Source organism: Octodon degus, unplaced genomic scaffold (assembly GCF_000260255.1).
Source record: "Octodon degus isolate 3935 unplaced genomic scaffold, OctDeg1.0 scaffold00107, whole genome shotgun sequence".
NCBI lineage: Eukaryota > Metazoa > Chordata > Mammalia > Rodentia > Octodontidae > Octodon > Octodon degus.
The window spans coordinates 7,209,252-7,219,874 of NW_004524683.1; the positions used below are offsets into that span (position 1 = coordinate 7,209,252).

At 49.3% G+C, this 10,623-nt stretch overlaps 1 protein-coding gene across 2 annotated transcripts; it reads left to right on the forward strand.

Moving 5' to 3' along the window:
* The first annotated feature begins 70 nt into the window (after positions 1-70).
* Positions 71-8,682, forward strand: Mob3c (MOB kinase activator 3C). Of its 2 annotated transcripts, none has more exons than XM_004639166.2 (4): positions 71-218; positions 3,081-3,548; positions 5,210-5,412; positions 5,721-8,682. In XM_004639166.2, the coding sequence occupies exons 2-4, from the start codon at positions 3,131-3,133 to the stop codon at positions 5,748-5,750; spliced, it is 651 nt and encodes a 216-aa protein (XP_004639223.1). In that variant the 5' UTR covers positions 71-218; positions 3,081-3,130; the 3' UTR covers positions 5,751-8,682. The 2 variants fall into 2 exon arrangements, with proteins under 2 accessions (XP_004639223.1, XP_023580013.1); XM_023724245.1 differs by lacking the exon at positions 71-218 and adding an exon at positions 927-2,922.
* Positions 8,683-10,623: the final 1,941 nt, after the last annotated feature.

Here is a 10,623-nt window from a genome sequence, read left to right on the forward strand (position 1 = left end):
GGGGCAGCAGGGAGAGCGTGGAATCCTCGCCTCTGCTTTTGCAGATCGGTCCTGCTAGGTGTCCCAGGCTGGATTCCAAATTCTAGTTGGGGCCATCCTCACGCTGAGCTCCTGTGTCAGGCCCGGGAAGGGGCAGAAGTGGCCCTGGCAGGGAACTTAATAACAGAAACACCACACGATCTCCATTTGGGAAGCTCAGGTGCACAGGCAGCCAGGGGGTGAGTGTGCCATTGGCCATCCACTCAGCACTAGAGCACGGGAGGGCTCACAGGGGAACCAGCAGGGTAGCAGGGAGGGTGGTGGAGGCTCTGAGAGAGACAGTCGCCAGGGCATGAAAGAGGAGTGAAGAGCCCTAAGAGGCATGGATGAGAGGGAACCTGTCCTGTACTCACTTCCAAGCTTACATTTTCCTAGGAAAAGTTTCAGTAGGAAGGTGGGACTCTGTCTCTCTAGTGCAGACACCCAAATTGCCGGAGGTGAGGGTGTGCCAAGAAAGTATCAGAGTATTAGGGACAGGAAGCAGGTTGGTCTGATCAGAAGGAAGTTGTAGGGCCCCCTCCCTCTACTCCTCTCTCATCTCCACCAGGCCAGTGACCAGCTAGTGCCTATAACTTATATGTGAGTGCAGCTTCCTTAAGTGTTCGTTCGTTCGTTTTTTCTTTCTTTCTTTTTTAATGTATTTTAGTACAGGGTCTACGGGGTCTCACTACACACATCAGACTGGTAGTGATCCTCTTGTTTTCAGCCTTCCAAGTGCTGGGATTACGGCATGCACCACCACGTCCAGTTTCAATCTCCCTCTCAGCACACCTCAGGGGCGAGGCCAGCACCCAGCACGGAACGTGGGGGATCATATCCAGGTCCCTGTGTCTGCTTAAGCAGGTGCTTTTGTCCACCAAGCTATCTGGCCAGCCCATTGAGTGTTCTTTCTGAACCTCAATTTTCCTATCTGAACAAGTGGGTTGGGCTGACTGATTTCTTGGAGCTATTTCAATTCTAAGACTCCTGAGTGTAAGCTAACTTTAAAGTCTGTGCCAGGCTCTGACCTAAGCTGGTCCTAAAGTGGGAACAGCAGTGTCCAAATACCAGTGTCGTGCAAGGAGATCAGAGTACAATGGAGGAGGAGGGAGGATTGGACCCATTGGAGTGTGGTCAGGCCCAGTAGGGGCAAATACACAAGCAGCAGTAAGTGGCTATGTTCGGGGATCCAAAAGAAGCCTAGGGTAGTTGGTGTAAGGAACTAGGACAGGAAAGGTAGGATGTGTTAAAGGCCAGAATGAGACTCTGTGACTGTCAGCAAAAGGGACTGTGTAATGGTGGAGGACCTGGGAACTGCACCTCATCCTGAGAGATTTGGGAAGTACCTGCCCCAGCAGAGCTTCAAATGGAGACGGCAAGTGAAGCACAGAGATTGCCTCCTCTTCATTCAGGGAGTGCAGGTCCCACCCTGCACTTCTTCTGGAAGAAATAAGGAGTAGGGATGAAAGAGAACCTTCTGCATCATGAGGGTTTCTTTTTAGAACAGACAGTGTCCTGCTGAGAGACCTGTTGCTGCTTTCTAAACAGCTCTTATTTTTCCTGACTGTTCCCACCCTGGCCTGCCTGTTGTGCTTATAAGGAAGGACACTTGTTCCAGAATCTTCTCCAGTTATTTGATGTATTGCCAGAAACAACATCCCCTCCATGTGTACTCTATTTTTCTTATACTTAGTTGACACCTTTTCCCACCCGTACCCCCTTCCCAATCCTGCCCACCAGTTACCCAGATGTGAGTGGCTTCCAGGAAAGGAGATCTGGGCTTAGTGTGCCAATGTCAGTCTGAAGTCAAGGCTCTGTGTGGGGCTAGAGTCAAAGCTCAGACTCACCAGAGTCAAAGCACAAATCAGAGTCCAGCCAGGAGCCCCAGCTCAGTGCTTAGCTTATTCTTGACTTCAGCACTCAGTCTTGGGTCAGTCAAGGAATAGATTGTGGCTACATTCCAGTATCAGCAGATACTTGGATCTGCACTTCCTGCTACCTTGGACACTCACAGGAGAGATGTATGACTGTCTTGAGACCCTCAAAAAGCCTTCTTAAGACCCTCAGAAAGTTGGTCGTATCAGAGTGACCTGGCATTTGCATGTGCCAAGTCCATGGTGTTACAAATGTTACCCAGCATTCAGTGGTGAAGCTAGTACTAGAACCCAGGACTCTTGCAGCTCGGATTGCTGCTTCTCAAAATCTATTCTGAGTCTCTGATCTTTCCATTGTAGGAGGCAAAGCAACGGAAGCAGTAGATATGCTCCGCTAAATAACTCTGACCGCCCTCCCTGTCCCTCCCACACTCTATATCAGGTGCAGATTAGGCAAGGTAGGAATGTCTCTTCAGTGTCAGGTGCAGAGCGACAGCCAGGGACTTGTTCATGTTTGGAGCTGGAAGAGGCTGGCTTGGGAGGAAGGCCATTTAGCAGTTGTCAGAGGAAGCTGTGTTCTTGGCCCGCCACCCTCCCCCTCCTCCGGTGCCTTCAGCCCACTCAGAGTTCATCCAGCTGGCCATGTGAGGGCCCTTTCCTCTTTCAGAGTAAAAGAAAAAAAGGAAAGGACATTTTTGGTAGAGAAGTTCCTCCTGCTCCCTGGGAATCCCCGGTGCCCGGATGGATACGGGATATCCCAGAGGAAGCCGAAAGCCAGGGCCTTCCTCCTCCCTAGAGCACAATGCAGCCAGGCTCTCCGACTCTGCACAACTGCTTATGCGGCTTCCAGAAGTCACCTTGTCTCCCTGTGGGCCTGCAGGAGCGTCCTCCACCTTTATAACAATTTGCAGCAATTCTGAAGAGCCGCTGTTTGAACCCAGGGCCAGCCCCCTAGTGGTGAGGTGTGGTGAATGCAAAGAAAAGGCCTTCGGAGGCGCAGTAGGAGGAGCTAAATTAGCCTGGAAAGTGGGTATGACGCTGGACTTGGGGGAGGTGGAATTAGAATTCAGGTTGAAAGGGTGGAGATCGCTCTAAGGACAAGAGGAGAGAGAGATGTGACGTATTGGGAACTCAAAGATCATGTGATAAGGCCTGACTACCTACTCCCCTTGTCTTCGACCCTCACAGGGCATCCTCAGGTCCCTGCCGCTGGACACCCAGATCCACCAGTTCTGACCATGGCACTCTGCCTAAAGCAGGTATTTGCCAAGGACAAGACATTCCGGCCTCGAAAGCGCTTCGAGCCAGGCACACAGCGCTTTGAACTGTACAAGAAGGCACAGGCATCACTCAAGTCTGGCCTGGACCTGCGTAGTGTGGTGAGGCTACCACCCGGCGAGAGCATCGATGACTGGATCGCGGTCCACGTGGTGGACTTCTTCAACCGCATCAACCTCATCTACGGCACCATGGCTGAGCGCTGTAATGAGACCAGCTGCCCCGTCATGGCTGGTGGGCCCCGCTACGAGTACCGCTGGCAGGATGAGCACCAGTACCGGCGGCCGGCCAAGCTTTCGGCACCGCGCTACATGGCGCTGCTCATGGACTGGATTGAAGGTCTCATTAATGATGAGGATGTCTTCCCTACACGTGTTGGTGAGTGCACCTGGCTAGAGGGTCAGCCTGGCCAAGAAGGGTAGCAGCCCCGGGAAGTCCAATCCAATCCAGATGCAGCATTTAATTTGATATGGCAGCTCTGGAGAGTGAGTGGTTTTCAGCCCCATGTTGCAGAAAAGGAAACTGAGGCTGAGACAGGTTAACTGTTTTGCTCAAGGTCAAACTCACCTTTGAGGCACTTCTGGTCCAATGCATGAGTGTCTCTCCCACTAGGAGTCACTCCAGCTTAACAGGTCTTCCAGCTTGTGCTGATCTATTTCCAGCCTCCTGGCAGGTCCCTCTAAGGGAGGGCTTACAGATTAAGTGGGACCAAGAGTTATCTCTACCTCAGACTGAGGCACTGAGGACAGTTTCCTTGTCAGGCCCTGGCCACTGGGCCTTTTCTTATCTCAGCTGTGCAGCCTGACGGAGGGAGGGGTGAAGAGAGGAGGGGAGGGGAGGGGAAGTGAATGAGGTCATCCCAGTGCTGCTTCCCTACCCAAGAGCTGAGCAGACTGATAATGTGTTCAGGACAGCCCCACCTGTACCCTCGGCCCTGGCTCCCACCTGCCTCCTGTTCATCCCAGCCATATCTCTGGGACTCAGAATAATGGGGCAGCTGGTCAAGCCCAGAAGGAAGAAGTCAGAGTGCTGAGGGAAGCTGGGTACCCAGTCACAATTCTATGGACATAGCTTCTCCCCTGGTCATGGCTGCCATATCCTGCACTATCTTGCCTAACAGTGAGCTCCTTTATTTTACATAAGTGGAAACTGAGTCCAAAAGAGGCAAGACCAACTGTGTAGTGTAAAGTAGTGTAGTGAAAAGATAGTTTGAATCCTGACTCGAGTCTCATCTGACTAATAATTATGTGACTGTGGGTAAGTGGTTTCCCCTTTACACACAACCTCTCTTTATCACACCTAGAATGACTATCAGACCCATCTGAGGAATCTGAAGGGTTAGAAGCCAAAGGTACAAAGACTGAACTCACAGTTGGAAGTTTCTTTGTGTTGTTAACTATTTGAAGGAATGAGGGAATGTCTAAATAAATTCTCAAAGAATTAGTAATTATCAGCATTTGGGGGTCCCACTTTGTAAATATTGAAAAGAGAAGGGTCTCACTGTAGGGCTGGAGAGAGAGGTCAAGATCAGATCATGAAAGGCCTTGCCTAATGCCATGCTGGGAAGTTAGGACTTAATCCTGAAGTCCAAGGTTTTTCCAAAACAGACCCAGATGTTAATGGGTTCCCCTTGGAATTGTGTGCATGGGTGTGATCCCTGCAGGTGCACATATTTCTGGGGAGAACTCAAGTCATAAATTTCATCATGGTCTAGGAAGGGTAGTCTGAGGCTAAGGGTAGGAAAGGTGAAAGATGATTTATATTTTGGCAGGGGAAAGGCACAAATATGTTCTTCATTAAAAAGGAAAGTATGGGAGAAAGCAAAACTCTCTCTCTCTCTCTCTCTCTCTCTCTCTCTCTCTCTCTCTCTCCCTCCCTCCCTCCCTCCCTCCCTCCTTCCCTGCTTCCCTCCAAAGGAAATATGCTTAGAGGTAGGAGCAGGGCCACCCTAGGTGAAGGCTGCCTATGTAGAGGAGGCAGTGGTGGGTCGTGTTTCATCACAGGATGTTGATCCCACTCTGTCCCTCTCCAACCCCTAGGAGTTCCCTTCCCCAAGAACTTCCAGCAAGTCTGCACCAAGATTCTAACCAGGCTCTTCCGAGTCTTTGTCCATGTCTACATCCACCACTTCGATAGCATCCTCAGCATGGGGGCGGAGGCTCATGTCAACACCTGCTACAAGCATTTCTACTACTTCATCCGGGAATTCAGCTTGGTGGACCAGCGGGAGCTAGAGCCATTGGTGAGGCCAAACCCTACTGCTCTTCCTTGCCAAGGGTAGCCTCTGGGAGTCTTCAGACCTAAAGGGTACCTGCTGTTAAAAAAAAACCCTCCAATACCCCAGTGGGTTAACATCTAACACTGGATTGTGTACTTCAGTGGAAAATTCATTCAAGTGTCAGTTTACAACCCCAGATCTGCACCCTAGAGTTGGGGTGGGCGTGAGAGGTACCAGGCTTGGGCAGGAGAGTAGTTAGGCCCTGTACTTTAGGAAGGGGTTTCTGGTAAGCTAAGCTCAGGCTGACTCCTCCACACCTTATGTTTCTATAGAGGGAGATGACAGAACGGATCTGTCACTGAGTCCAGGCCTGGGCATTGTCGGACCATCGGAATACAACATGGCTGGTAGAGGAGACTCTTGGGATTCTGATGATAACAGAATCTGAAGGCCGCAGGACTCCTCCACATACCCAGTGCCTCCAGACTTCTGGTTCTCCAAAGTCAACTTGTATGTCCCCTTGACTATGAATGAAAAAGGAGAAGGCTTCAAGTGGCAAACAGAGAAATGGAGTACTCAAACCCCTGGGATGAAGTCTGGAAGTGGAATGAGTTACTGGGTTCTTCTCTATCACCTGACCCTGCCATGGTGGTTCTCAGGCCTGCTTGGGAAGTGTGCATATGGCAAAGGTGATGGCAAGAAAGGTGCAATAGAGGAGTACCTGCATGTGAGTGAGCACAGATGCCAGTGTGGATGTGTCTGTGAGCCTGATTTTGACTGCGGGGTGTGTCTCTGAGAGCCAGACCCTCCCTGGCACATACTTAGGCCTTCTCACATGTCGGATGGATGGATGGTTGAATGTGCAAAGAGACTGAGATTTTTTGACCATGGCCACTATAGGAATAATGCAGCTGTAGACATAGTACAGATGAGACTTGCAGGCAGCCATCTTCCATCAGCATGAGTCCTGGGAGCTGGGTAGAAGTTGAAAAGGAGAGATATTACCTGAGTTCCTTAAAGCCCTGGCTCATCACAGCTGTCGTTGCTGATTTGCTGAGCCAGAGATGCCAACAAGCTGTCATTTCACTCCTTCTCTCTAGGAGGGCCCCTTGACAGGCCTTCTGAGCATCAAGATTCTTTATATCCATGAAGATCTGCTGTCTCTTAAACTAAGAATCATGTACTCCTATCTGGCTCCCAGATCTACAGGCCTGATTCATAGGATCTGAAGCCGAGTACAAAATAACGTTCCAGCCCAAAGAGCCAGTGGGACTCAACTTGGGAAGTCTGTGGAATCTTGTTTCCCACCCCAGGACATTGACCATGTAGCCATGGAGAATCCCTATTCTAAAAGTTCTTGCCTCCTTCGCAACCATCTCAGAAACATTCCAGCTGGTTGACCTCCACACAACTATTCACAGAGAGGCTGGGATGTTCAATCAGCAACCTATTTCTCAGTACCTCTATGCCAGCCCTGTGCCCAGACCCATGGGTATGGGAACTCAAGTAGGAATAGGATTCTGCCCTCCCAGAGCCCCACACTGGAAGGCTAGGATGGAGAATCAGAAGGGCCTTGAGAATCATGTAGTCTCAGCCTTTCAGTGTGCAAAAGAGAAAACTGAAGCCAGGAAGAGAAAGGAAAACTGTCCACCCTCAAGGTGAGTCTTTTGTGGAACTGAAGTAAAATCAAGGGGTCCTGACTCCCATGCCAGGGCCCACTGACTACTACACAGAGATGCACATGGAGATTTTGGCAGATCCTTTCTCTCTCTCTCTCTTCTCTTTCTCACCAGGATACAACTGTTCTGCTTTAAGCAAAGATTTCTAGCCAGATGGCAAGAACCCTACCCCCCCCCCTTGGGTTGGCTGGGGTTAGCTGCTGAGCCAAGCCTCCAAAATCATGTTCCTTTGATGGCCCAGAAACTGCCTGTCCTCTGGGGAAACAGCTCAAGGCCAGCCAGCTGGGCCTGGGACTTCTGCCTCTGCTGGTTCCAAAAACTTTCCCGAGAGATGCATTCTGCCGTGGCAGCTTTACCAGCAGCTCTGGAGTAAGGGGAGTAGGAGCTTCCTTCCCTCAACATGAACTGAAGCTTGCATGATGGATTCTAGGCTTGGCAAGGGCTGATTGTAGGGAAGGGATGGGGGAATCTATTTCTGTGAAACAGAGGAAAGACCTTATTATTGTTATTTTTGGTAAAATAAAAGAAGTAAACTAAAGCAGTCACTGGTGAGAAGCTGTGATCTGGGTGCCACATGGCTTTTGGCAGACTGTGGAAGGATCCAGGGCAGAATGGAGCTAGGAGGGATTTTGTCTTGAGATCCTGGGCTATGTGGAGGGCTGGCTGGTGTGGTCATGTCTGGCCCAGGCCCATATCCACAGGGTGGGGACACCAAGATTCTTCCAGGGCTCTGAAAATTCTAACCCATGCTGGGCTGGGAAATCTTGGGTAAGGGAGGACTGTTCTTTGTCTTCCAAGAACTCAGTCTGATGGGGAACCTTTTGTTTTAGCTCAATTTACCTGGCATTGGATATGGTCATTCTACCTGCTTCTTTAAGATTGTTTTGGGGAAATAATGAGTCAAGGGGCAAAAAGAAAATACAATCCGAGCTCTAATTACAGGAGGTCTTGGCAGAGCTTGAAATGTGAGAGGGAGGACACAGGGCTCACTCCTGAATCTACTTTCTAGGACACATCTAAGACTGTTGGCTCAGATTTGCTGTCATTTCACTGTTGCTAATCCACAAGCTTTCCAAACGGGAGTTGAAAAGCAGCTTGGTTCTCAAGCATCAGCAAATGCCCACCTAAAGTTTCCCCTCTGCCTGCAATAGATCTAGCTTGGCTTTGTGCAAGGGCTCTTCTGAGAGCTGCAGGCCTGGATGCAAGTCCCAGCCCAGCCCCCAAGGTGCCAAGAAAAGTCCCTTCGACCTGAAGCTTGCAATTTCCCATCTGTTTCATACTTGGAAGTGGGCCTGATTGATTCCTCTTTCACTACTTGGAACCTTTGAGTTATTCATAATAATGGCTAATGGTCACTGTAGGTCAGATACAACTATAAGTGCCTGCATATAGTAGCTTGTTGACGCAAGTTTCTTTAACTAGCTGCCTGGCTTCCCTCCCAGCCTCCAATATCCATCCTTTCACTGCTCTGAGATCTCCAGATTCATCCTGCTGTTTCTTCTTCTGGCTAAAGAAGGCCCAAGATCCATCATTCTAAAAGAATACTGTTTGTGGGCCAGGGAGATGGCTCAGTAGAATAAGTACTTGCCTGGAAAGTGCAAGGTCCTGAGTTCAATCCCTGGTACCACAAAACAAACAAACAAACAAAAAACCAGAATACTGTTTGCATATCTCTAATGACAAATAAAATATGCAGTACCTCAGTTCACAAACACTTGAATTTGTAAACAACTCAGTTTACAAACAAAAGCGTTTGGCAAAATTTTGCTGCCATTTGCAAACTCCACATGCGATGACACACAACCATGACTATCTTCCCCACAAAAACTATAATACAACCATCTCCCCCAAAACTGTAAAACAAATTAAATTCCTAAACTGAGGCACCCCTGTATCTCATGACCTCCATCACTGGACAGTAAAAACCTAGAAAGTCCATGTGCTGAGCTCAAGGTGATTTTGAAATATACCTTGAAGGTGAAAATAAATTTACCTCAGAACTATGTGGTCCAAGGGAATATCTCTTGTTCCATGGGAACATCCACAAATATGCCAGGAAGCTGACACAGATATTACTTTGAGAGATCCAGAGTGGGCTGCATAGAAGAGCAGACAAGAGAAGAGAACAGGGTCCTTGGTGATCAGAGTCCCTCCCTCCAACAGGGTAAACCCTACCAAAAGAGGGCCCCTGGAGAGGCACCATATTGGAAATAGAGTGGCAGGTTGGTTGGGAAGCCAGCTAGGCTTTGTTTTCTTATTGGCTCAAGATCCATAACAAGGTCGTGATATAGCTCAGCAGCACAGTGCCTACTTGGCAAGCTCAAGGTCTTGAGTTCAATTCCTAGTACAAAAAAAAAATAATAATCTATACAATCGTTGGATCAGGGAACAAGGGAGTAAGCCATCTTCGCCCTGAAGCAAATCATCCCCCTGCTGAGTAAAGATGCCCCACTACCCTGGCCCCCGGAACACTCCAGCCTTTTTGAGGTTCACTGTTGCTAAACTACATAGGGAGCTATGAAACATGTGGTGGAAAGAGCCACAAGCATGACTGGAGTCTCACCTGCTTTGGAGGGGCCCTCCTTCTTCTGAACCCACCCCCTCCAGCCCTCCTCTGTTACCTGAACCAGGTTGCCATGTGGGGAGCATAGCAACTTTGAGAGTCTGGTTCAGAACTTAGGCCTGAGGGAGTCATAACCAGCTTGGTTCTCTAGACAGATGGGGAAACAAGTCAACAACGTCTCTGAGGGCTTGAAGCTTGAGTGGCTGGGGGATAATAGGTGAGAGATCCTGGGTCACACAGGCCTTCTGCTTGGACTGAGTGATTCCACGAGAAACTGAACACTGAATCTTGGGAGATGACCCCCTACCCCTTCATCTGGATTGGAAAGTCTAGCAAAGTCATGAGTGTTCCCTAAGGCTCCTCACTTCCTTCCATCACAAAGGTGAGGACAGCCCAGAAGGGGAACTGACAATTAAAATCTAAGAAGCTCTTTAAGTAGCATAGCTCACCAGACCCTCACCGCAAGCCTGAGTCACGAAGGGGAGGCATTTTGTATGTCAATCTTACAAAGAAGGAAACAGCATCAGAACCTGAATGAAATCCATGCTGGAACTATCCTTCCCTCTGATGGCACCCAAAGCCTGAGGGAGTAGGGCAAGGACTCTGGTTGAGGTATTTGTCTATTTACAGTTGATTTTCTCCAAGAGCTTTTAAAAATGATTTTGTTTTTAATTTTGAACAACTAGTGACATTTTACTGAGACTCTCCTGGGAAATTGTAGGCATCCAGACCTTTATAGAAATTTTTCAAGAATTGGCCCCTGTTTTAGAAAAGCGTAGGAACATTTCCTCATATTGAAATGACACTTTAAAATTCCTCCGTGACTTGCAGAAGCGCTCAGTAAATACTGATAACGTCTGCCGCTGCCCAGCACAACCTCACCAGGCGCGTCTCTGGCTTCCAACGCTACCGCCCCTCGGAAAAGTGTGGAGCTAGGCCCCGCCCCCAGCCGCTGTCTCCCCGCCCACGCCTAGCACGCCTGCGCAGTTTATT

Excerpts from the sequence above, each read along its gene's own strand:
- Mob3c (XM_023724245.1), top strand. The coding sequence starts at position 2,634 with ATGGATACGGGATATCCCAGAGGAAGCCGAAAGCCAGGGCCTTCCTCC. Across the intron at positions 2,923-3,080 it reads TAAATTAGCCTGGAAAGTGG|GGCATCCTCAGGTCCCTGCC; the intron begins GTATGACGCTGG and ends CGACCCTCACAG. Across the intron at positions 3,549-5,209 it reads TGTCTTCCCTACACGTGTTG|GAGTTCCCTTCCCCAAGAAC; the intron begins GTGAGTGCACCT and ends TCCAACCCCTAG.